Source organism: Lepidochelys kempii, chromosome 1 (assembly GCF_965140285.1).
Source record: "Lepidochelys kempii isolate rLepKem1 chromosome 1, rLepKem1.hap1, whole genome shotgun sequence".
In the NCBI taxonomy this organism is placed as follows: Eukaryota; Metazoa; Chordata; order Testudines; family Cheloniidae; genus Lepidochelys; species Lepidochelys kempii.
This window is the reverse complement of record NC_136380.1, coordinates 261,447,172-261,471,736: the sequence shown is the minus strand read 5'-3', so window position 1 is coordinate 261,471,736 and position 24,565 is coordinate 261,447,172. Positions and strand designations below refer to the sequence as shown.

Here is a 24,565-nt window from a genome sequence, read left to right as displayed (position 1 = left end):
CAGCCTCATCCAGGGTTGAGGACGACAACTGTACTGCTGGGGGAGGCTCCGGAGCATCATCCCCCCGTGGAGGAGCGGGGTTTTGGGGTGGATGCCGTCTCCTCTACTCCGACCTCCAAGCAGGTCTCATGCACCTAACCCGGTGCCGCCGGCTGTTGCTCCAGGTGGTGGCAGATGAGCGATGTGAAGGGGGCATTGTCATTACCAGCATGCCCCATGCACTCTAATAAGGCCACTGCACCGGCCACGCTGCCAAGGCAGCGCTGTAGATGTCAACACAGCATCAGGTGCCCAATCGCGCTGGTGGGGTCTTGGTGAGGGGCTGAACTGCCCTTCCATGCCAGAGCAATCCCCTTCCGGTGACCACGGCAGGGCCATCACCGCCTGTGTCTGCCTGCTGACTGTCGCCGCCAGAGACCAGTGCCTGGAGTGGGGGGGTGGGAGTGGGGAAGAGGAGGAAGAGAGACCGGTGCCGGCATAAAGGGGACTGGAATCGCGACGGGGAGTGCTCCCACGGGGCAGGCAACCAAGATGTGTGCCGAGAGAATGACTGGCGGGAGGGTGAACAGTGCCGGTAGAATGGAGACCGGTGCCTCCCCCTAGGTGATCAGCATTGAGATGGTGGGGACCGTGATCGCAGTGCCGCTGACCGAGGGCGAGCCCCAGAGGATCTGGGGTGCGATGCTGTAGATCTGCGATGCAGAGATGGAGAGCGCTGCCTTGTCTTGGGGGATTGGTGGAGCTCCACTACCCCCGGAGGGGTCTTAGTGGCTGGCTTGCCCTTGTAGGGAGCCTTTGCCACTTCCTGTGGCACGGGAGGAGACCTCTACTCTCTCAGTGCTGGGGGAGCTTGGGAAAGCGTCAATGCCGCCAGAAGTTTAGGTCCCCTAACCCTCCCGGGAGTCAGTGGTGGCTCCTTTAAGGGGCTAAGGGCCCTGAACGGGAAGCGCGTCCACATGGCTCTGGAGCGACTGGTTGGCCCGAACTGGGTCCTTTGCTTGATGCCCCATGGCCCTTCTTGCCCGGTGCCGGGGAGCCGTGCTTTTTTGTTTTCTTTCTGGGCACCGGCAACGGGAAGCAGTGCCGGAGGTGTGCTGTGCACTGAGGCTGAGTACTAGGTGACTCTTGGTGGGACGGCTCGGAAACCAGACGAAGGGCAGCCTCCATGAGGAGAGCCCGGAAACAAATATCCCGCTCGGAGTCCTGGGTCAAATTTTCTTTTTTTTACAAATATGACACTTGTCCTCCACATGATTCCAAGCACTTGAGGCAGCTGCTGTGAGGGTCACTTAAGGCATAGGCCTGTTACAGTCCATGCAGGGCTTAAACCCTGGAAACCGGGGCGTGCCCCACCTGGGGCAAATTCCCCTCTGGGACTCTAACTTCTAACTACATTTAACAGCTACTTAACACTAACTACTATAAACAACTATTTACAAGGCCCTAAGGCTCGAAGTCAGAAGAAATGAAACTGCTAGCCCTTGCTATGCAAGGAAAGGTGCTCTGACTAACCACCCCTGGCAGTAAAAAGTAACAGATGGCATAGTGCTGGCGGTACTTGATATACTGACGTATGAGCACGGCAGTCAAGGGGGCGCCACAGTCGACCCTACGGATACTGCTAAGGCAAACATATCCGACAACCGTGCACATGGGTGTGTGCACACCTAGAATGGAATCGACACAAGCAAGCACTCAAAGAATGTTTGCTAATGGTGATGTCTATTAAACTGTGGAAGAGTCTCCTCAAGGGAACAGTCTGCCAGGATGGAAGCCCTCACAGATATTTCAAAGTAGCCTGTATAAAGCACTGGAGAATGAATACATGGCGGGGGGAAATCCTGCACTGAGGCTAGGGGGGGAGACAGAGGAGAGGGCAGGAACACTCACCAGTGGCGGGCTTTGGCACTACAATACTTGAGGTCCTTGTCTGGCTCCACCACCTGCCCGTTCCTCCAGCATTGGCCACAAACAAATTTCATCTGGAGGTCAAAGCTGCTTGACGTCGGAGCCCGGGGGGCAGCCTGTGAAGGATCACATGAAGAAGCAGGATTCAGGCAAATGGACCTCAACACTTTGCCCCAGTCATTACTGTGTACATGCATGCATATGCCCTGGGATAGATGCCTTTCCCCATAGGCACTTGTACACTACAGCAAAGAGCATAGTATAAAAGCCAAGACAGAGGCAGACTGAGCTCTCATTTGGCAGCACAAGCCATTGGTCCATCAAGATACCAGATCAGATCAAAGCACTGGTCAGTTTAGTCTGGTTTCCTTACTTCTTGCCATATGACATAGGGCCATTGATCCCTCCTGTTTGTACCCTCTCTCTAACAATGGCTAAACCCAGGTCTTCAGAGGAAGACACAACCACCTCACAATGCACGTAACCAGGCCACACACACACCACTAGCGCTGACCGAGGGCTCAATCCGTACCCACTGGTGCAGCTGCAGACAAGGGGTGGGGATTCATTCGCAGGGAGGGTAGGGGGCATCTGCACTGAACTTCCTGGGGATGCTGTCTATCTGGAGAAAGCAGTTTAAAGTCACAATTTGGGCCCCTTAGGAGCTCTGATAGCAGAGGAGGCCCCCCAGGCTGCACTGAATCAACATGTCTCCTGGTCACACTACATCCAGCCACCGCCACCCACTTTTGGGTCACAGCTGGATGATGCGGGCCCCATCTTGTGCCTCTAAACTCCATTCTGGGCAGACTTTCCACCCCTGAGGTTCCTGTGCCCTGAGTTGCACAGCCAGACTCAACCCACCAGCCTATTAACCAACATGTGACCCGACGCTTGAGAATTCATAGCCCTTACATCATGATCCCTAGCTGAAAGAGTCACAAAATGTCCGCAGTCCTTTCACATGCTGTCTAGGGAGGAAGAACGGTCATATGATTAAGATACACAATTTGCAATCAAGAGGCCTGAATTCTGTACCTGCCTCTTCCACGCACTTACAGCAGAGTTACATTTGGAATTTGCGCCACTAACTCAGGCACTTATACCTGCAACAACAGGGAACACGTGATGTTTGAGTCTACAGCTCAAGGAAGAAGCAAATGCAGATGCAAGGAGCTGTGCTTAGCAGCCAACCACCTGGGGTGCAGCCAAGGATCCAGAGCCAAGGCGGAATTCCCAAAGGAATGCCCCTAGAGGCGAGCGGGCTGCGGAGCCCAATGATTTTGTGCCAGTACACACGACTGTCTGCCTGTGCCAGCTAACCAGCTTGCACCAGCTGTCCCATATTGACTTTCCTATGCTGGGCATTTACCAGAGAGCAAACAATCTCCATGAGCAGCAGGTTTTAGTCAGTTTGCTCAGCAGCAATGTGGATCCTAGGGACGTTTGGGCCAATATCTGGCAGGTGGAAAGGTCCAATGGACAATGCAGAGCCCAACTGTACCTCAGTTACGGACCTACAGGCTTCCAGTTCGCAGACTCAGTTCTTTTGATTGAGGCAGATCTGGTGGCATATTCATTTTCACCAGCCCTGCAAGATCTGCTGTATTATCCTACCATGTGGTATATTTCCCAACATAACCATGAGATGCAGGTTAGCTCTACCCGACAGGCCAGACTGACATGTCAGATCCAGAGCATGACAATGTTCAGGGACCTGAGAGGATTAGCTGAAAAGGTCCTAACAGTGTCTGGCTCCTGTTCCGAGAACTTCAGGCAGGAGCTAACCAAAAGTTTTCTGATGTGAGTAGTGCAAAGACCGTGAATATTTACTGTGACGATCAGGATCCAGACACCCCAAGAGGAGAAGAGAAGGTTTAAACCCACAAAATGAGCAGTTAAACCAACTGAATTACAGCATAATACAGTACGCAAAATTTATCGAATAAGGTCTTTCACAAAAGCTCGTCATGCCCTGAACTTGCTGGCCAGTATGAGATATGTACACGGAATGAGGTTATGACTCTATGTGTACAGAAAACTGCTCAGAAGCTGTACTACATCTCACAGCAGGGCAGTGAGCCGTCAAGCAGAAAGGGGCACCACCCAAGCCAGGTGTTTTAACATGAAACCAGCTTTTTTTTTTCAGCCCAGAAAAAGGCAACAATGGACCATTAGCGATAACGGGAAGGCAGAGAGACAGCCTGGCTATCAAGCCAAGAAGGAATTTCCCCACTCTGGCTAAGCAGGAGTCATCATGGACAGAGAGAAAATAAAAGGGAAAAAAACCTTTTAAAAACAGGCTTGAGACTGAGGGCTCGTCTACACTTAAAAGGCGACAGTGGCACAGCTCTGTAGCCGTAGTGTTTCAGTGTAGACGCCACCTACACAGACGGGATGGTTCTCCTGTCAGCATAGGTATCCACCTCCCCAAGAGGTGGTAGCTAGGTTGACAGAAGAATTCTTTTGCCAACCTAGGGCTGTCTACATGGGGACTTCGGTCGGCTTAATTATGCCGCTCAGGGGCGTAGATGTTTCACACCCCTGAGCGACGTAGTTAAACCAACCTAATTTTCCAGTGTAGACCAGGCCTAAAGTTTTTTATTCCAGAACTTGAGGGACAGTATCTAGGCAGGAGGCTGTCCATGAATGCTGGATCCCTTCTATAGCTAGAGGGTATGTGGAGAAACTGTTTTAGGGCAATAGGTAACTTGTATTTGAAAAGGGATTTTATCTAACACGGAAGAGTAAAGTCGGAGGTTGTGTCTATGTTTATTTACTATGTAACTTGTACAGGTTTTCACGACTTTACAATTTCATCTTTGAACCTGTGTTTTTTTAACAAACAAAACTTTTGTTTATTTTTACCCCAAGCGGGTCTCTAGTGTGCAAATTGAGTGGAGAGTGGGGGCCAAAGTGAACTGATAACTGGGAGCTGGTTTCATGCCTTTAGGGGTGAAGAACCAGATGGGAACAGTCTGAGCATCTTGTACTTAAGAACTGGGGGAGAATGAATTTGGGACTGGAAGGGCTGGTGGGGGTCTCTCTGCAAGGAGCACCTAGGCTGTTGAAAGCCAGGGTGAGACCTTGTGCTTGTGGGCAGGCTGCTGGTGTCAGGGGATTGAATCATAGCTGCACAGCACAGGGACACAAGGTTACAGGGCAGGCAGTGACAAAACCCCTAACCAGGCGGGTGATCCCCAGAACGTCTCACTGACCATGTGCAGTAAATCCAGCATGCATGCATGCTCAGTGGGGACTGGGCGTAAAGAGTCAAAGCAGCTGCTGCTATACACAGCTGTATTTGTAAGGACATGCTACACGTCTGGCAGACTGGTAATAAAACAGATCGCCGTGACATGGAAATTAGGGTCTCGAGAGGTTGCTACACATTAAGTCAGTCAAACGGGCTTCAGGTTATAACAGCGCCCATTGTTATGAAGCCAACACAGAAGACTACAACAAAGTTAGCTACTAAACTGTAGCAACCAAATGAATCAAGACTTTGGCACGGTCGTTCTTAGCTTTATGTTCCAAATAAGGCACCAGACACATTATAAAGGAGGCAAAAAAATTCTCCTTCCCACATTTTCCCCTCAGTGTCTAGCTACCAACTCTGATGCTCACCTCAGATGTTGTTCAGCAGCTGGCCACTGTGATGTGGCACAGTAACTTCTGGAGTTGCAAAGACCTCCGGGAGCCAGGGTAAGTCTACTGCAGATTCCCCAAACCACCTCCTCTCTCACCCACATCCAGCAGCCGTTTGCTTCTGCACTGCAGCAGACTCTGATCAGAAACTTCTCTGACCAGCTCTGGGTGAATGGCCAGAGAGCCCCACGTCCTCTGGGACTGAGCTCCAGCACTAGCCTGCAGAGCAGGCCTTTGGCATGTGGCACCTCCTGCGTGAGCCTCCTCGTCTGCACAGCATTGCGGCCTTACACGGTTCTTCTCCAGCCAGAGGCATCTAGCTGGTTTTGGGGCTCAATTAGCTGCTGTGACAGTTTAGGTTGCTCCTAACCCTATAGGAGATGCCTTGTTCCTGCTGTCTGAAGAACACCCTGAGAAGCTGACATCGGAGCTATTTAAGTTAAGGGTGGGAGGAGGGGCTAGTTTGCACAGTGCTCCTGGGAAGTTGCCTTTGCCATGCAGCTGAGTTGTGAAGCTGGGTGGATGTTATGCCAGATTAATCTGCTCAGGCTGGAGAAAAATAAAAGCAAAAACAAACTTCGCTCTGCCGAATGGGCTAGCCCTGCCCTGCAGTCTGCAGCAGCGAGTTGCTGACTCTCCTGAGCCTACTGTCCGAACACTCACTGTTGCCAGAGCTGTGGTGCGCTGCCAGGCACGCATGTGGCTTTAACTGACTGTAGGACAGTCTCTCTCTCTTTTTAAAGACACAAACGATGCCGTGCATTGGCATCAGGCTGGGGCACCGACCAGCTCCACGCTCGTGACAAGGGACGACGTGATAAGCAAGCACCTTCCAGCTACACTGACAATATATCCCACGTGTCCCACGACAAACACAGCGACACAGGCCCTGCAGCTCTGTTATGTTGCACACCACCACAAAACTCAGCGCCTGGCTGTCATGCAGCTTTATGAAACCGTTAGCAAAGGGGGCTGGAAATTGTCAGCTTGGTCTTCAATCCCCACAGGCACTGATGTCCTCCTGATCCTGGCACTGCACATGTCACTGCTATAGGCCTTTAGCAATAAGGGGAACCCGCATATTCCAGGTGTTATTTCCTACTTCCCAACCTTTGTCTTTATTGTTTGTACATTGTCCATTTTAGGACCTAATCCCTCTGCTAGGCCGAGGCACCTCAATTCCCAGTGATTCTGATGGGAGCTGAGGACGCTCAGGGTCTCACCCGACTGGATTCTAGCTTTTCAGCTCTGCAGGGAGGGAACTGGCTCCTGTGGTCTCTACACTGCCAACAAAGTATTGTTGCTCTGCCACCCAGGCACGGCCCCTACATCCTGGGTGAGCCACTAGACTCCTCGGTATGTTGCAGATGGAAGCCAAGACCCCCCCTTGTGGCAGGAGGGTTTAACAAGGCATCCCCCGGTGGGGTTTGTATGCCAAGGCCTTGATTGGAGGCATAAAGAGACTCTGCTCCTACTTTTCTCACCTTGTCAGCTGCACCAGACAAGTAAAGAAGAGAGAACTCTGTGTTCTAATGCAGCTTTAATCTGACCCCAGGGCGGGGCTGGGCTCAGATGGTTACTCACCAGCTGGGCTCTGCTCCACAATGCAAACAGCCACCACCACCAAGGTAGAGGGCACGTGGTTAGGGCTAGGTCTGCCTGACACCACCCAGACCCTACAGCTCAGAAGGAGGCAAGCGTGGAGCAATGCTCTCTGCTTAAACACCCCTCTTCAGGGTCAGCGCTGTCTTGAAAGCCTGGGGGGGAGGAGGAGTACGACCAGGGGGACAAGCAATGCCCTCCATTTGCTCTGCCCTGCAGCCAGGTTGGTTGGCTGGCGTGACCAGCTTCACCAGCACCTGAGCTTGAATGTCCCTGGACTTGTTTTTAAAAATGGGCTCCTCCACCCTAAAAGGTGTGTTTGAACCTGGCACCCGTATGACAGTTACTGCTCCTCACGGGATCTGGCTTGCATTAGCGGGATGCCCTCCTTCCCTGCAGAGGCGACACAGGGGCAGGGGGAACGCAGGGTCACGTGCCCACCCCCCCCCCCGATTTCTCATGCCACGTCTCGCCGGGATGCCTAGCAGCAAGGAGGCAGTGGCTCGCCCTGGTGGCAGCGCTCACCATGTACCCATGCAGCGCGGGGAGGAAGGAAGCAGCAGGGTGGCTGTGGGCTGAGCTCCCCCGCGCACTACATGGGGCTGCTTCTCCTTCTCTGCTGCTAGAGTCCCAGCGTTTTGCAGGCTGCCCGCTTTGCAGGCTGCCCGTTAAGGTGAGTCAGGTGGCATCTTCGAGATTGGGAAGAGGAGCTGTGACATGGTGCCCAGCACCAGGTAGCTCAGGTGGAGCCCCATCCAGCCCGAGAGCCCTGGGGTGAGTGAGGGGAGCAGGCGGGGGGAGAGGGGGAAAGAGTTGGAAAGTGGGGGCTGACCCTGCTGCTGCAATGCACCCCTAGCAGCAGCTTGCAGCTGCTGGGAGTGCATTGAAACAGCAGCAGCCTCCAATGTGTCTACTAAGGAGAATGTGATTTGGGGGTGTCACATCCCCACTCCAACAAAAAGTGGCTGATAATTCTGCAGCTTCTCGTTAACTGAGATGAGCCAGCCCCAAGCACCGTCCCACCTTGGTGCCACCCACCCCGGACTGCACATCCCAACTGCATTCAAGCTCTGCAAGGGGCTGGCCAGCCACAGGGCAGAGAGCATGAGGAGGAGGAAGTTGCTGGTGTATGTTGTCTACATAAAGATCAAGTTTTAGGGGATGGAGGCAGAGGCAACATGAAGGGCGGTCATGTTGTGTGACCCCCACTATCTACACTCATGACTCACCTCTCATCTTCCCTCCACCCCCCCCATCACAACAGGCACCATCTTTGCTCCACCCCTGGCACACAGCGGGGGGAAGGCAGCCCTCACTGTGACTGAGAATGCCGGAAGCGATGCCTCATGCTAGAGAGAATCAAATGAAGTGAAAGTCTTAAATGAATCCACATCTTCCATAGAATCTTTATGGATAGTAATCCTATGCTCTAATAAGAATATAATAGTAGATCTATTATCGACCACCTGACCAGGACAGTGATAGTGACGATGAAATGCTAAGAGAGATTAGAGAGGCTATCAAAATAAAGAACTCAATAATAGTGGGGGATTTCAATTATCCCCATATTGACTGGGTACATGTCACCTCAGGACAAAATGCAGAGACAAAATTTCTCGATACTTTAAATGACTGCTTCTTGGAGCAACTGGTACAGGAACCCACAAGGGGACAGGCAACTCTCGATCTAGTCCTGAGTGGAGCACAGGATCTGGTCCAAGAGGTAACTATAACAGGACCGCCTGGAAACAGTGACCGTAATATAATAATATTTAACATTCCTGTGGTGGGAAGAACACCTCAACAGCCCAACACTGGCATTTAATTTCAGAAAGGGGAACTATGCAAAAATGAGGAGGTTAATTAAACAGAAAATAAAAGGCACAGTGACTACAGTGAAAGCCCTGCAAGCTGCATGGACACTTTTCAAAGACACCATGATAGAGGCTCAACTTAAATGTATACCCCAAATTAAAAAACACAGTAAAGGAACTAAAAAAGAGCCACCGTGGCTTAACAACCATGTAAAAGAAGCAGTGAGAGATAAAAAGGCATCTTTTAAAAAGTGGAAGTCAAATCCTAGCGAGGTAAATAGAAAGGAGCATAAACACTGCCAAATTAAGTGTAAAAATATAATAAGAAAAGCCAAAAAGGAGTTTGAAGAACAGCTAGCCAAAAATTCAAAAAGGTAATAACAAAATGTTTTTTTAAGTACATCAGAAGCAGGAAGCCTGCTAAACAACCAGTGGGGCCCCTGGACGATGGAGATTCAAAAGGACCACTTAAAGATGATCAAGTCATTGCAGAGAAACTAAATGAATTCTTTGCTTCAGTCTTCATGGCTGACGAGGTTAGGGAGATTCCCAAACCTGAGCCATCTTTTGAAGGTGACAAATCTGAGGAACTGTCACAGATTGAAGTGTCACTAGAGGAGGTTTTGGAATTAATTGAGAAACTTAACAGTAACAAGACACCAGGACCAGATGGCATTCACCCAAGCGTTCTGAAAGAACTCAAATGTGAAATTGCGGAACTATTAACTATGGTTTGTAACCTGTCCTTTAAATCAGATACTGTACCCAATGACTGGAAGATAGCCAACGTAACACCAATATTTAAAAAGGGCTCTAAAGGTGATCCCGGCAATTACAGACCGGTAAGTCTAACGTCAGTACCAGGCAAATTAGTTGAAACAATAGTAAAGAATAAAATTGTCAGACACATAGAAGAACATAAATTGTTGGGCAAAAGTCAACATGGTTTCTGTAAAGGGAGATCATGTCTTACTAATCTATTAGAGTTCTCCGAAGGGGTCAAACAAACATGTGGACAAGGGGGAATCCAGTGGACATAGTGAGTGTACTTAGATTTCCAGAAGGCCTTTGACGAGGTCCCTTACCAAAGGCTCTTATGTAAATTAAGTTGTCATGAGATAAGAAGGAAGATCCTTTCCTGGCTTGAGAACTGGTTAAAAGACAGGGAACAAAGGATAGGAATAAATGGTAAATTTTCAGAATGGAGAGGGGTAACTAGTGGTGTTCCCTGAGGGTCAGTCCTCCGACCAATCCTATTCAATGTATTCATAAATGATCTGGAGAAAGGGGTAAACAGTGAGGTGGCAAAGTTTGCAGATGATACTAAACTGCTCAAGATAACTTAAGACCAAAGCAGACTGTGAAGAACTTCAAAAAGATCTCACAAAACTAAGTGACTGGGCAACAAAATGGCAAATGAAATTTAATGTGGATAAATGTAAAGTAATGCACATTGGAAAAAATAACCCCAACTATACATACAATATGATGGGGGCTAATTTAGCTACAACTAATCAGGAGAAAGATCTTGGAGTCAATGTGGATAGTTCTCTGAAGACGTCCATGCAGCATGCAGTGGCAGTAAAAAAAGCAAACAGGATGTTAGCAATCAATCATTAAAAAAGGGATAGAGAATAAGACGGAGAATATCTTATTGCCCTTATATAAATCCATGGTAAGCCCACATCTTGAATACTGCATACAGATGTGGTCCCCTCATCTCAAAAAAGATATACTGGCATTAGAAAAGGTTCAGAAAAGGGCAACTAAAATGATTAGGGGTTTGGAACGGGTCCCATATGAGGAGAGATTAAAGAGGCTAGGACTTTTCAGCTTGGAAAAGAGGAGACTCAGGGGGGTTATGATAGAGGTATACAAAATCATGAGTGGTGTGGAGAAAGTGAATAAAGAAAAAAGAAAAGGAGTACTTGTGGCACCTTAGAGACTAACCAATTTATTTGAGCATGAGCTTTCGTGAGCTAAGTGAGCTGTAGCTCACGAAAGCTCATGCTCAAATAAATTGGTTAGTCTCTAAGGTGCCACAAGTACTCCTTTTCTTTTTGCGAATACAGACTAACACGGCTGTTACTCTGAAACCTGAATAAAGAAAAGTTATTTACTTGTTCCCATAACATACGAACTAGGGGCCACCAAATGAAATTAATGGGCAGCAGATTTAACAAATAAAAGGAGGTTCTTCTTCACACAGTGTACAGTCAACCTATGGAACTCCTTGCTTGAGGAGGTTGTGAAGGCTAGCACTATGACAGATAAGTCCATGGAGGTTAAGTCCATTAATGGATATTAGCCAGGATGGGTAAGGAATGGTGTCCCTAGCCTCTGTTGTCAGAGGGTGGAGATGGATGGCAAGAGAGAGATCACTAGATCATTACCTGTTAGGTTCACTCCCTCGGGGCACCTGGTACTGGCCACTGTCGGTAGACAGGATACTGGGCTGGACGGACCTTTGGTCTGACCCAGTATGGCCTTTCTTATGCTCTCCATGGCTGTGCAGAGCACCATTCGCATTGGGGTGTGGCAACAGCAGGGCTTCACCCTTCCCTGCAGAACTTCAGGTCCAGCCCAGGCCGCTGTCATGTGCTCACTCCCACCTGCTCGCTGTAGCACACGGGAGGCAAAGGGGGCCCTGGCAGCGCCATATTCTCTCTCTGATTGGTGGGGAGCAGCAGTGGGAGGGGAAGGCACAGAACTGACTGTGACAGGTGCAAGTAACAGCTCCAAAAAACCACAAACCAGTCCCAGGGTCCCCGTGGCTTCTTACCGTGCTGCTGGTGGCTTTGCTGGCATGCGCCTCCATTAGCTGCCAGTACTTTTTAGACTCCTGGACAATATCTTCATGGGTCATACCTGAGAACAACAAAGCAGAGACACGACTGAGCATCCCCACACCAGTCTGCTGACCCAGGCACCCGAGCGTCAAAGGCACTGAGGGAGGGAGGGGAAAAGGAGCCACATCACCACCACCGGTCCAAGACTCCACTTCTAGTAATGCTTCAGTTCATGCCTGCATCACATGGATCTTTAGTTTACAGGCTAAAAAGGTGCTGGAGTCACATCCCTGGAGACGCCAGCCTTTTACTTATCACCAGAACAGGTTCACCGCAGGCCAAGAAAGTTCAAATTTCCTCCATACACTCTCTCTCTCGCCCATGTGAATCAACACCGCAGAGAGAGAGAAGAATTCAGCCTCCATGACTCAGTCAGTCTTTGGCCTTCTTGCTGAGACAGCCACTGACTCCTTTGCTGGCAGTTTTTAAGATGTGGACACTTGTTCTACAAAATCTTGACAAAAAAGATCCACCAAACAATGTCATGCGGAGCACTGACCAGCCAGCAGAAGCCACATACATTACTACCAACCTGCAGCTGGGTTGGAGCTGGTGCCTTAAGGATGAAAGGCTGCATACAGTAGAACATCAGTGTTTGGGATACCTCGGGAATGGAGGCTGTCCGTAACTCTGAACAAGACGTTACAGACTTCAGCCATGGGGTGGGGGCTGTCAGGGCTTCTGACCCTCAGGAGCACCGGGGCTCAGGGCTTTAGATCGGGGGTGGGGGGAAAGAGTGTGCTGAAGCTCGGGGCTCCAACCTCACAGGGTTTGTTGGAGCTTCTCTGTCCCGCAGCTCCTTTCCTGGCTTCAGGGGGCACTGGGGCATGGGGCTGGTTTCAACCCCAGCGTTCCCCCTGTAGCTAAAGCTCCGATCCCTGGCACCCTCACAAAACCAGAAGCAGAGCTGTGGGGCTGAAGCCTCGCACCCCAGTGCCCCCCAATCTAAAGCCCTGAGCCCTGGTGCTCCAGAGGGTCAGAAGCCCTGACCACCCCCTGCCAAGAGTCTTGACCTCCCCCTTCCACGCAACTGCAACCCCAACCTCCACCCGCCCCACAAAGCCTTGAGCCCTGGGGCTAAAGCCCCAAGGCAGTAAATATATGGGGGTGGGGGTAGTTGGGGGGTGGGTGGTGTGTCTGTCTCTCCACTGCTGCCTGATGACTTCCGGTTCCAGAGGGTGTCCAGAACTCTGGAATTTGTATCTTTGAGGTTCTGCTGTATATCACATTCCCCTGAGTCAACCAGTCTCTCACAGATCTTGAAAATCTAAGCTAATTCCTGGCTCCTAGATTCAGTCTGTCTGTTTATGGAAAGTCACCCAGTTTTGATCAGGGACTCAACAAATCCACTTTAAAACAAAACCAAAAACCAAAACCCAAACAGGCCGTACATTTTATTGGATACCAACTATGGCTCCTCCCATTAACAAGACATTCACATATTTGGTTGAAGATAAATGTCTACAGTTTTTGTACCGATATAGCTATATTGGTTAGGGTATGACTGTTTACCAGTATAGCCCCTAGTGTGGACAGTTATATCAATCTTGAGATACCTTATACCAGCATAGCTTTTCCTGTACAGGAAGAGGAATAAGCACATTTATACCAGTAAAACTGTCTCCAGTCTAAGAGGGATGTGACACTTAACTGTAGTAGTGTAGGTAAAGCAATATAATTTGTGCGTGTAGACAAGCCACAAGGGCTGATCTACACACAAACTGTCACTAAATAACTAAATCAGGTGTAATTCACACCTCGTGGTACTTTGCTGCAAGTCTGTGTGTAGACACTCGTTTCAAAATAAACGTCCTTTTTTCGATTTTGATCAAGTTGGTAAGAAAAAGACTCTTACGGAAACATTGCCTTGGTCACAATTTATCTCAGGAGTTAACTCCTCGATGGGTTCAAGGATCTGAACCAAAGCCTTTGCCAACACTACCAGCGTGGAGACAACCAACCAGCATTAAGAGTCTCAGAGCACCGAACAGTGAGAACTTGTTAATTTTCTAGCAGGCGTACAAGCATGCAGTCAGTGGACCAGTATGTGGTGAGACATCTTTAACTAGCTGGGTTAATGCCAAGCCTAATTATCTTGTTGCCGTGCAGTTTAGAGATGGCGTATGAAGGATGTTTAAGATGTCTGACCAACTTCCAGCTCACTGAAACCAAAAACACCAGAGGGTTGCTTTAATAAAGCCCCACTTATACAGAAAGGCAGCAAAGCTGTATATATTACAGTCACTGAAAGCTGTTATGTTAGCTTTGCTATTACAGAGTACCCTGTGAATGCTCTCTCGGCTCTGAGAGTCTGTGTAGTCCAGAGGGTCGGAAGCCAGGAAACTCTATACTTCTTATGACCTGCTGCGTGGCACTGGACAAGTCAGAACATTCCGTGCCTCAGTTTCCCCATCTGTGAAATAATACCGTCTGGCAGCTTCCCAGGCATGTTGGGGCATTCATTTTGTTAAAGTCTGTACAGTGTGTTGAGGAAATCCAAAGCACTAGATAAGCATTTTTATTATTCAAGCACACCCAGAAATGCCTCTGAAGCAGCAGCTGCCCTGTGTTTGGTGCTGAAATCAGTGTTTTGCTGGTGATGTCCTTGTTGATACAACTTGGTGTTAGCCCCCAGGAAAGACTGCATCATGTCATTCTGGGTCCACTTCTCCCAGCCCTCATGCATTCTGCAATTCCAGAATGTAGGGTAAAACCAACCTCTTACCAGAAGATCCTGCTCAAAAATCTTTTTAGTTTTAAAATTACATTTCTTGACCTTGTGGTTGTGTAAAAAAACCTTCCAAGTGCAAACAGTGCTGTCCTTTTGAGTCTGCAGACAGCCTGAAACAATGGCTCTGAGAGGCATGAACTGCCCAAGCATCTCAATGGGATAGGAATGCTGAAACCCAAAGCCAACTATTTACGTTTTGACATTGTCAGCTGTTTCACCCTCCTCTGTACCATCCACCAGTATGGAGGGCAACTGCCTGAGGAGTCCAAAAAACCCCAAGTGTTGTTGGATGGTGGCAAAAGAATGCCCACTACCATCTTCTACTCACCAGAAGATTGCACCCATCTGGCTGTCGTGGCCCAGGCATGTGTCCCCTCCAGGCCTGACAAGTGCAATTCATCAGCCCTAGGACACAGCCTGAGAAAGCTCAAGCGGCTACAAAATGCAGCAGCCCATCTGCTTAGCAACACGGGTCACTGAACACATCACCTCCAGTACAACCACCCTCGCACTGGCTCACCAGTGAACAGAGTCCAAGTCAAGCTCCCAGCCCTGCTGGTCAAAGGTCTCCATGGGATTGGCCCCAGGTCCCCAAGAGAGCCCCTCTCCCTCCGTAACCATGAACTCCCATGGCAGCTACATTTCACTGCGACCATCAGCCACGGAGGGCAGGCTCTTGAGTGACCCAGAGACAAAACTTTCCCAGGGACTGCCCCTACGTAACAGCACCCATTCCTGCAAAGAAACAGGAATGAGCATGGTTCGAGTCCCCCATGCAACTAAATGCAAAACCCACGTCCTCTCCTCACACACAAACACACTCACTTGCACCCAGGCTGAGGAGGGAGTTCATAATTTCTCTTTTTATGTACTCGGGAGGAGCTTAAATACTACAGAATCCATCAGTACGACAGGCCACACAAGCACCTCGAGAGGCAGGCAGATATTTCTGTGCTTTCCCCTCCGGATGGGCATCAAATGGAACTGTCACAGGTTTAGCAGCCTGCTTATATTTAGGCAGGCAAAGGACATTTGCCTTCTAATTTCAGCCGAACTCCTCCAAGCACACTGCTGGGTTCTCCACGAACTGTTCCAAGGCAGGAAAAAGAGTCGTGCTTCATTTTGGGACAGGACAGTGAAAATCTCTGCTCAGCATGCAGTGAGTCAGAGAATCAGACAAAGCACTTGGAGGGGAGAGAAAAATCAGACTGAAGAGATTTCCGTGCCATTATGTAAGTGACCTGAATTGAAGACCGCACTCTGAGAGGGGGCAGATGGCCTGTTGCCAACTATTTAGTTTCCATAACAGCCTCTTGGGAGCGGCTTTATCAAAGGTTTTTTGAAAGTTCAAAGAAATCTCACTGGTTACCACTATTTTGTGAACATGTTCGAAGAAGCAAAACATCAGAGGGGCCCGATTTCCTTTCACAGCAGCTGCGCCGGCTTGTCCCTGCCATATCCCGATCACCTAGCAGTTCTAGGACTCTACTTCTAACGACCATTTCCTCCAACACACGTGGTCCTGAGGTAAAGGCTCGCTGGGCTAGAATTCCCAGGATTGCCCCTAGACAAACAAACCTGGCAATAGCACTGGAAGGGCTGACCTCCCAGTCAGAGCATTTCACGGCCCCACCTCTATCTCCTACAAGCCGAGAGAGGGAAGGGAGTGCATGTATGTGAGAGAGAATGTAAAATGTCTTGAACTCTACCAGACCCCCTGCAAGGCCCGCTCTCTGTCCCCAGTGGCACAGTACCTAGGCTGGAGAAGGCATGAGCACACGCTCTCTCCTCCTCCTCCCTCCCCACCCCAAAGCCGCACCCAGCGGCGCACTTACCCGAGTATTGCTGCAGCAGCCAGACCTTGAGCTCGATGAAGCTGTGAGCGAAGTGGCAGCTGTCCTCACGCAAGCAGCCGTAGCGCACCTCATGCCGGCACACATCAAACTGGAAGTGCTCCTGGAACTGGCGGATCTTAGAGTATTTCAGGGAGGTGGAACGCACAATATGAACCAAACACCTGCAGTGGGGAAAATGGCCGAGCAAGAGAAACACAAGGGATCAACGGATTGACTCTTCACCCCTCCTCCTCCTTCCCCATTCTCTGAGCTGGCCGAAGCATGGATGGGTGTTAAAGCCGAACCTAGGAGTCACTAACAATCTGATAGTGCAATGAGCAGCCATTTGCACGGGTGGATCCAAGTCCTGGGTCATGCCTTGTCCCCAACCCTGGAGCACCTCAGGCAGACACTTTACACCACCTTGTTTAAAATATCTGACCTCTGAACCCCTGTGCAGCATAGGCCAAATCCAAGCTCACTGGAGTCAAGCTGCAGTCTTTCCACTGACATCAATGGGCTCTGATCTGGCTCCAAATCCCTTGGCACCAGGTGTCAGACATGCAGGGCAACATATCGCACCTTGTGCTTTCATGTGCTGGGGACGAGAGGAAGAAATGGGCAAGTAACAGGAGCTAGCTGGCTGGGCACCAGTAGGGTTACTCCAGCAGGCACTGCACGGGCCAGTTCACTCACTTGTTGTCATAGAAGCTGTGTTTGGCAGCAAGGTTGGAGCAGACAGCTGGAGAGTCCTTGGTCCCTTTGCTGATTATCCGGGGTTTGCTGTCAAAGCAGATCTGAGAAGGGAAGAAGCAGCACACTAGGAAATCTCAGAAAGCAGGAAAAAGGAGAGATGCTGCCAGAGAGCTCACCCAGACTGGGATCATTTCACTTGGAATGGAGAAGAGCTAGAGGGAACTTACTCAAGAGGTCCAAAAATTAGAACAAGCCTGATGGAAACTTAGCACTAGAGCTGCTTGGAAACCAGTAAACACATTTTGCAAAAATTTCCAAACAAAATTTTTGGAGTTTTTTTTTTTTTTTTGGACATTCCAACAGTTTTTTTTCATCACAGTTGGAAAAATTTTAACCAGGTCAACTTATAATTCCCTTCCTTTCATCCAAAAAATGCAAAAGCAAAGGGAGTGATAGAGGAAATTAAAGACGAGTAAGTCCAAAACAAGACATGTTGCTTTACATACACAGTCACCCTGGGGAACATGCTTCTGCAGGAGGCCAAGAGAGAGAGGGCCAGATCCTCAGTTAATGTAAATCAAGGTAGCTCTACTGGTTTCAAACAGCATGTGTTGTGCAAGAGGTCAAACTAGATGATCACAATGGTCCCTTCTGGCCTTAGAATCTATGAATGAAGTGACACTAGTTTTGCCCATTACGTGGTTATGGTTTTTCAAACATCTGGGTCAAAGTTATGATTATTAACAACCTTGCTAGCTATGAAAGCCCAGGGTAGTCAAACTGTATGCTCCAGGCGTGAGCTGACCACCTGCAGAGGGCAGAGAGGAGTTACTCCCTTCCACACCTACAGCATCACACAATTGCTCAGGTACATCATGGATTGTTCAGTTCTGTCACCTTCCTCTGAAGCAATAGGGACTGGCTGCTTCTGGAGGCTGGATACTAGCCAGGATGGACCAATGGTCCAGCTGCACACTGACAGCTGAACTACGGTGGGATGCAGCAGAAGGGAGCCTGCCTCTTTCACACACTTACAGTAGAGTTATATTTTGGCATTTATATCTGCCACAAGGAATGTGTGAGGTTTGTTTCTATAGCTATTCCACAAGGAAACAGTTCTCCCCGCTCCTCTTCCTCCCTGTACCTCGCAGAGGAAGGTGAAGATGCCCTGGTGTTCCTTCAGGAGCTTGGCAATGGTCAGGTTGCCCCTCTTGATCCCTCCCAGTGGGTCAAAGAGGAGGTCGCGATTGAGTGTTCCCTTCCTTTCCTCCGTCCACACGTCAATCTCCTCCTGGTGGTACGCGAAGGTGCAATTATCCCCATACTTACAGTCCTGCTTGTTAATCATATCTACAAAGCAACAAAGAGCAGAGCACCCCACAGAGAGGGGGGCCAGATCAGAAACTGAGCTCGCCCTTGTCACCTTGCCCTGTTCCCCACAACTCACAAGGAGCTAAAACTGAAGAGTTAAGAAAGACACCAAGCCTGAGCTTTTGGCCCCTCATTAGACACTTTACAGTTACACCACCTCAGAGACTAGTCTGGTTACATCTCATACACGGAGCAGGGTCGGGCCTGATCTGGCCTAGGATGGGGAACTTCTTGGGAAAGTCCCAGTGCTCTGCAGCAGAGCTGGTTACTCAGCAAGAAAGGCTCTCACCAGAACCAAAGTCCCAGCCCGTGCTGGTGGGAGCAGTGTTAGTAGTTCAGTGCCAGTGGGAGACAGGCTCTCCCACCTCAGCAGGGCACCTAAAACTGGTTGCTTTGAGAGAAGCAGGCTGCAGTCTTGCCATTCCCACCACCCTGCGAAATCTCCAGAGGCCAGTCGTATCGCTCTTTCCAAGCTGTCCCGTACCCAGAGCAAAAGCACCAGCTGCTGCTCCACTCTGCGAAACTCCCGTTTTCTACCTTGTGTTACAGGTTCATCCGTCTCGTCTCGGTTTCTCACTCCACCTTCCAACCCCTGAAATCCAGTGATCGTTTCACGAAGGAGCAAGAAGGCTCCAGAGGGAGCACATGATCCATGCTGAAAGCTCCCCTGATACCTCTGACGGCATATGCCTCACAGTCCCGTCCAGCCACCAGCTCACCTTTGCACAGATAATAGGATCCCACAAAGTTGGTTTTGGTGGGGCGGGGCCGGATCCTCTTCCAGGTCTTGTCTTCAGAGTTTCGCAGTCTCCCCAACAATACGTCCCGCTTGCACTTGTGCTCCAGGCCTTCCCGGTAAGTGTAGTCACCAGCCTTGGGGCCTATGGGAAAGGAGGACCCGATCAGCAAGAGGGAAAACAATCCCCAAGCACACAACTGCTGCGGGTGTTACGAGCACATCACCTGTTTTGGGGTAGCAGAGGTGGCAGGCTTGTTTGAAGACATGAGTGGATGCCAGGGGGTTCTTCACAAGCAGGGCAGTGTTGGGCATCATCGCCTCTGGCTGAGACTGCAGGAGCTCTGCCCCCTTGGGGATGATAGGGTGACCCACACCACTGAGGCTGACCTGAAAGACAAAAAACACATACATCCCTCTTCTAATCCTCACAGCCAAATGTACAGAAACTGGCTCCCAGACTAATGCTGGGCCCCCTTCATGACCCCGTAAACACACAACAGCTCGTGCCTCAGCAAGATGGTCGCCACCAGCAGCAGGCGGCTCAGAAATGGCATCAGGCACACCAGTTGTGTTTTCAAATACACTCAATGGGCAATTTATCTGCAGCAGAGAAGGACCTCTCCCTCCCCACGGAAGGGCCAGCAGCTCAGGGGACAACAGCTCTCTCTTCATCCCTGGAGGAAGGGCTTCTCTCCCCAATCTTCCCAGCACTTGGACAGAAGAACTAACCCTGCCGTGCAACGTGTCAGACGGAAATAAAACAGGAAGGACGGAGGTTCAACGATGCCCCAGCCCCACTCAATAACCTAATTTAGACAGAGGCAGATCATCCCACCCACAGAGCTCCTGGGAGAAAAAGCCTCAGCCCAGCCTCAGACTCGGTGAGACCAACATGCAATCCCATGCATGACGGAGACTGGAATGGAGCATTTGACTCCATTCTCACCCCAATAATACACTGGGGGAGGGGACAAAGAAGGAAGAGGAAAATGCTGTGCTACCACATACGGAGAAAAGTCTCCACACAGCCCTGCCACCACAGGGGGCGAGTGGGCAGGAGGTTACGCACACAGGCCAGGGTAACTGAAGCCACCAGATTTTGGAACTGATTAAGAAAGGGCCCAGAGTGCAAGAATAGCCCCGTGCCCTCCCCACTCCCATGGCACACGGGCACCTTGGTACATTCAGCGGGGGTAGCAGCTCACTCACCGCAGAAGATGGTTTCTGGCTGCCAACAGTGTGTCGCAGTTCCTGAGGACCAGCTTCTTCTGGGCAGAGGAAGAAAAATCCCAAACACACACACCTCACTTTTGGAACCTGCTCTGATGCCCGAGACACAGATTTATGCTTGTTCAATAGTTTAATTCTTTTAATCTTCCAGGAACATCCAGTACCCAGGGCAGAGACTTGAAAACCTCTGCAAGAGCCTCCCCTTTTTCTGAAATCCCTGAAGGCAACAGAACCCCACTGCCAGCTGCCTTAAGGGTGCTTTTCACAAACAGCAAGGGACCAAAGGAATTCAGCACAGACAGGAGCCGAAGTTCCAGCACAGGCCTCACTGGGCAACCTCTTCTCCACTTGTGACGCTCTAGCATTCAGTCTGCTGTAATGTCCCCATGCTTGCACAGTCACCCATGGAGCCTAACTATGCCCCACGGGGCTGAAATGCTCCTTACCCGATCTCCCTCCAGAGCCCAGCTCCACAGAACATGACTGGAGTGCTCTTTGGGCTATGACACTTATTGCTCACAGAGATCAAAGGAGGCAAAGACTGACGAAACCATCTAGTCCACCCCACCCAATGCAAAATCCTGCCCTAAAGTAGATTCGCCAAGACTTTGCCAAAGTCTGTTTTAAATTACTTGGAGTAAAAGGGCTCCCACTACTTCCCTTAGGAGACCACTCACACTCTAGGAGATCTCAGTGTCAGGCAATGTTTCTTTGATATCAAGCCTGAATGTCCCCTCATTGCCTGAATGTCCCCTCATTACTCTAGCTATACCCCCAGGATAACCCTGAACAGCTCTGCCTCCTTAGTGTCTACAACCTGCAGATGCTTGTAATCAGCAGTCATACCCCCCACCATACACCCCCCCCCCCCCAATTATCGCTCAGACAAGCTGTGCTGATATTTAGTTCAGTTAATCTTTCGTCCATCTCAATCAGTTCTCTGGAAACTTAACTATTGATCTCTCGTCTCTAACATGGACATCTGCCTGCTGTGGAGACACTCAGAGCTTAACACAGTGTTCTAGGGGTATTGTCACAGTCAAACACCTGCAACCCCCACTCCTCTGTGCCCTGCACCTACCTATAGCAAAGGAATCCAGGGCATCCAGTGATCCCCTGCTAGTCCCAAAGGCGTCCAGGGCATCGAGCCGTGGCTCTGTGTACGGGAGCAGGTCCAGTGAATCCAGAGAATCCAAGGGGGAGCCACCACTGCCCCCTGTGGGCTCAAAGGCATCCAGGACGGAAGAGGAGAGCTGCTTGGTGGGATCCATCACCAGGCCGAAGGAGGCAGGTGGCAGAGGATGTTGGTTGATCGGGATGTTGGCTGTCACCACAGGGGGCAGCAGAGGGGTTCCGCCTGGAAACACGGGGATCAGCTGGGGCATCTCAGTAGGCAAGTTGGTGGGAATGGTTCCCTGGACCAGAGACTTTGAGAGTTGGGAGGAAAAGGGGGCACAGACAGCATGTTAGAGAAAGGACTGGAGGAAGCGTGTGTCAGAGAGATGGGTGGATGGACAGAGCACACTACAGCAGCAAGTAAAACAAGGTCTCCCACTCCAGAGTGCACAACGCTTTACTTCAGAGCAATAAGCCAGCCTCTACCCTCCAGGCCCATTTCCACCCCCAAACACTTAAAAGCAGGGGGTGAAAGGGGGCAAGGTGCTAGCTTCATTCCCATGTGGGACTAGCCCCTCCATCTGGATTTATGTATTTCACTCACACCAGGCCACCCAGTGAACCAAGATCTAAGATGGGCTCCTGAGAGACACACAAGCCAGCGATGGAAGAAAGAAAGTGACCGAGCACACACTGCCAGAGGAACACGCAACGGTGAGGAGAGAGAGAACGAACATGCTCTAAAAGGATTAATTCAGAACACGACCGGAGCTCTTACTAGAGGGTACTGTGACCCATCAGCCAGGGAATCCAGAAGAGAGTCCAGTTCTTCCCCAATGACCTCCCCATCTGTGAAGTCCTCCACACTCTCGGGCACAGGCAGGGATACGCAATCCGGAGAATGGAGCAGTGTGGCAGCAGGGAGAGAGGTGGGCAGGCCCTTTGCATCCATGTCAGAGGCTGAAAGGGCTGCGCCCTCGCTCACAGGAATAGAGGTGGCGAGGGGAGCAGGGATGCACTGCAGGTCCATGGAGAAGTCTGCGGGGTGGGACGGGGACACAAAGCCAGTCACATGGCACCTGGGGGTGAGCTGAGCGTGGCTTGGCCAAAGAACACAAGACGTACAACTTAGTTGAACCTCAAGCCCCAAGCAGATGAAACCCTTTACAGACTGGTGGCTCCAGTTTCAGAGATTCTTGGCCTTTGGTTTTTGTCTCAGACCTCCCAAAGGCCTTCGCAGAATGTCTCGTGAATAGCCAGACAATGCTCACCTCCCATGATGATGCCTGGGAAGTGTCTGCAGGCCAAATCTTAGTCTCACTGAAGTCAATGGCAAAACTGCTATTGAATTCAGTGATGTCCAGTCCTAGCCCCATGAGTCCAGAGTCCTATACCCCATTGTCCGGTGGTTTTTAAATGCTTCTAAACTGCCTCCTCCTGCAGAGCTCAGTTGTCCTCCTAGCACCTCTGCTCCTTGCAGCGCCTGTGCCCCCCACTAAAACCCACTTCCCCGCAGGCTCTTTAAGTTTTGAGCTTCCCTGGTGGGGAAGGGAGGGACACACACAAACCCTGACTGGGGAGGGGAGCAGGGTAAGGAAGCCCAGACAAGCCTCCCAAAGATCATACAGAATACTGGGTCCCCAACAAACATTAGAAGACTCACCAGATGCCCTTGCCAGAGTGGTGCCTCACTCCTGAGTACCCCTCCCTTCAATGTCTCCAAGAGACAGGCTTCCTGCCTTAAAGATCTTTACTGCATTACTGAGGCTTCCCTCAGTAGTTTTAGGGGCAAGGGGAGGGAAGAGGGGGGGAGAAGAGACAACTTTCCCTACAGCTTCCTTCACCCTCTGGCCCAGTGTTCTGACTATTTGAAAATGAGGCAATTCCGCCCCCACCCCCACAATACTCTGTTAAGGTGGCAAGCATACGTTGGTCATCTGAGCACGCTTTATCCTGCAAAACTGTTAGAGTTTGAAAAGAAACAATCCAAACGTTAGACCCCCCAGGAGATGCAGAGTTACACATGTAAGTCTCAAACCAGGCACCCAAACTACCTTCATTCTGCCCCGTAGCGATGCCCTGAAAAGAAAAAAAATCAGAAAAATACTACCACCTTCTCCATCCTCTACTAAAGAGTTCCATGTTCAGAGATTCCAAGGCCAGAAGGACCACTGTGATCATCCAGTCTGACCTCCTGTATAACACAGGCCATAGAACCTCCCCAAAAACGTTATCAGCAACCCCAAAACTCGAACGCCTTCATCTCAACTGATTAGTGATTGGGCTGCTTTATGGACTTCCACATATGCCAATTCCTGATCAGACAAATAGCAAAGCGAAAGCAATCATTCCTCACTCTGCATTAACAGCCCAATTCTGTGACGTACTGAAGGCTCATAAGAGACGCTCATCACCTCACAGGTCTGGGTCTTATGATTCCATGTGATAGTCAATTATTCAAGAGTCATTAAGCACAGAGCTAATGTGTTTCCACATGCAAACTTCATACACCCAGATCATAAAATGGGGCCCTTTACCAGGGCCCAGCAATAGTTAGTGCAGTGACAAAGCTTCACACCTAGTATTGCAGACATTTATGCAAGGAACAAATAAAAACCAATGTGCTGTGGAGCATGGTTTTCAATACGCTGTTAAGAAGGGTGGGTGTTGGGCTGGCATTTCTACGGGAGATAGAGTTACAGTAGTTTAGTCCCTGGCAGGAAGACAGCAACCTTGCAACTTTCACTCTGCATTTCCTGGGGTTCTAAACATATAAGGCTCCAATTCTAATGCTCTTGGAGGGTAGCGTGTATTCAAAGCACAGCTCTGTGTCTACCGTCTTAACTTTAAAGCTGTTTAAACTTTAAAGTTGTTTTCTTTGGGAACATACAAAAGAATCACATTTGTTCAAACCCAGCTTTAGAGCTGAAAATAGGTTACGTCCCATGTGTTTGTAATTTGCATGAATTAGTCCCCATTTATCCAAAAATATGATATGTCCCTTGTTCTGCTTGGATAGCTAGAGT

General features: G+C 50.0%; 1 protein-coding gene across 8 annotated transcripts in view; it reads right to left on the bottom strand.

The window, feature by feature from the left end:
* ZC3H7B (zinc finger CCCH-type containing 7B) overlaps positions 1–24,565 on the bottom strand; it is a 64,169-nt gene that overhangs the window by 15,704 nt on the left and 23,900 nt on the right. For 6 of the 8 annotated variants that reach the window (XM_073327179.2, XM_073327180.2, XM_073327182.2 and 3 more), the window contains 10 exons: positions 22,318–22,577; positions 21,505–21,850; positions 20,403–20,461; positions 19,418–19,580; positions 19,174–19,335; positions 18,228–18,433; positions 17,084–17,184; positions 16,388–16,569; positions 11,755–11,840; positions 1,891–2,024 (listed from right to left, as the gene is read on the bottom strand). In XM_073327179.2, the coding sequence (XP_073183280.1) occupies positions 1,891–2,024; positions 11,755–11,840; positions 16,388–16,569; positions 17,084–17,184; positions 18,228–18,433; positions 19,174–19,335; positions 19,418–19,580; positions 20,403–20,461; positions 21,505–21,850; positions 22,318–22,577 (1,699 nt within the window). The remainder of the gene's footprint in view (positions 1–1,890; positions 2,025–11,754; positions 11,841–16,387; positions 16,570–17,083; positions 17,185–18,227; positions 18,434–19,173; positions 19,336–19,417; positions 19,581–20,402; positions 20,462–21,504; positions 21,851–22,317; positions 22,578–24,565) is intronic. The other 2 variants (XM_073327181.2, XM_073327186.2) reach the window with 1 other exon arrangement.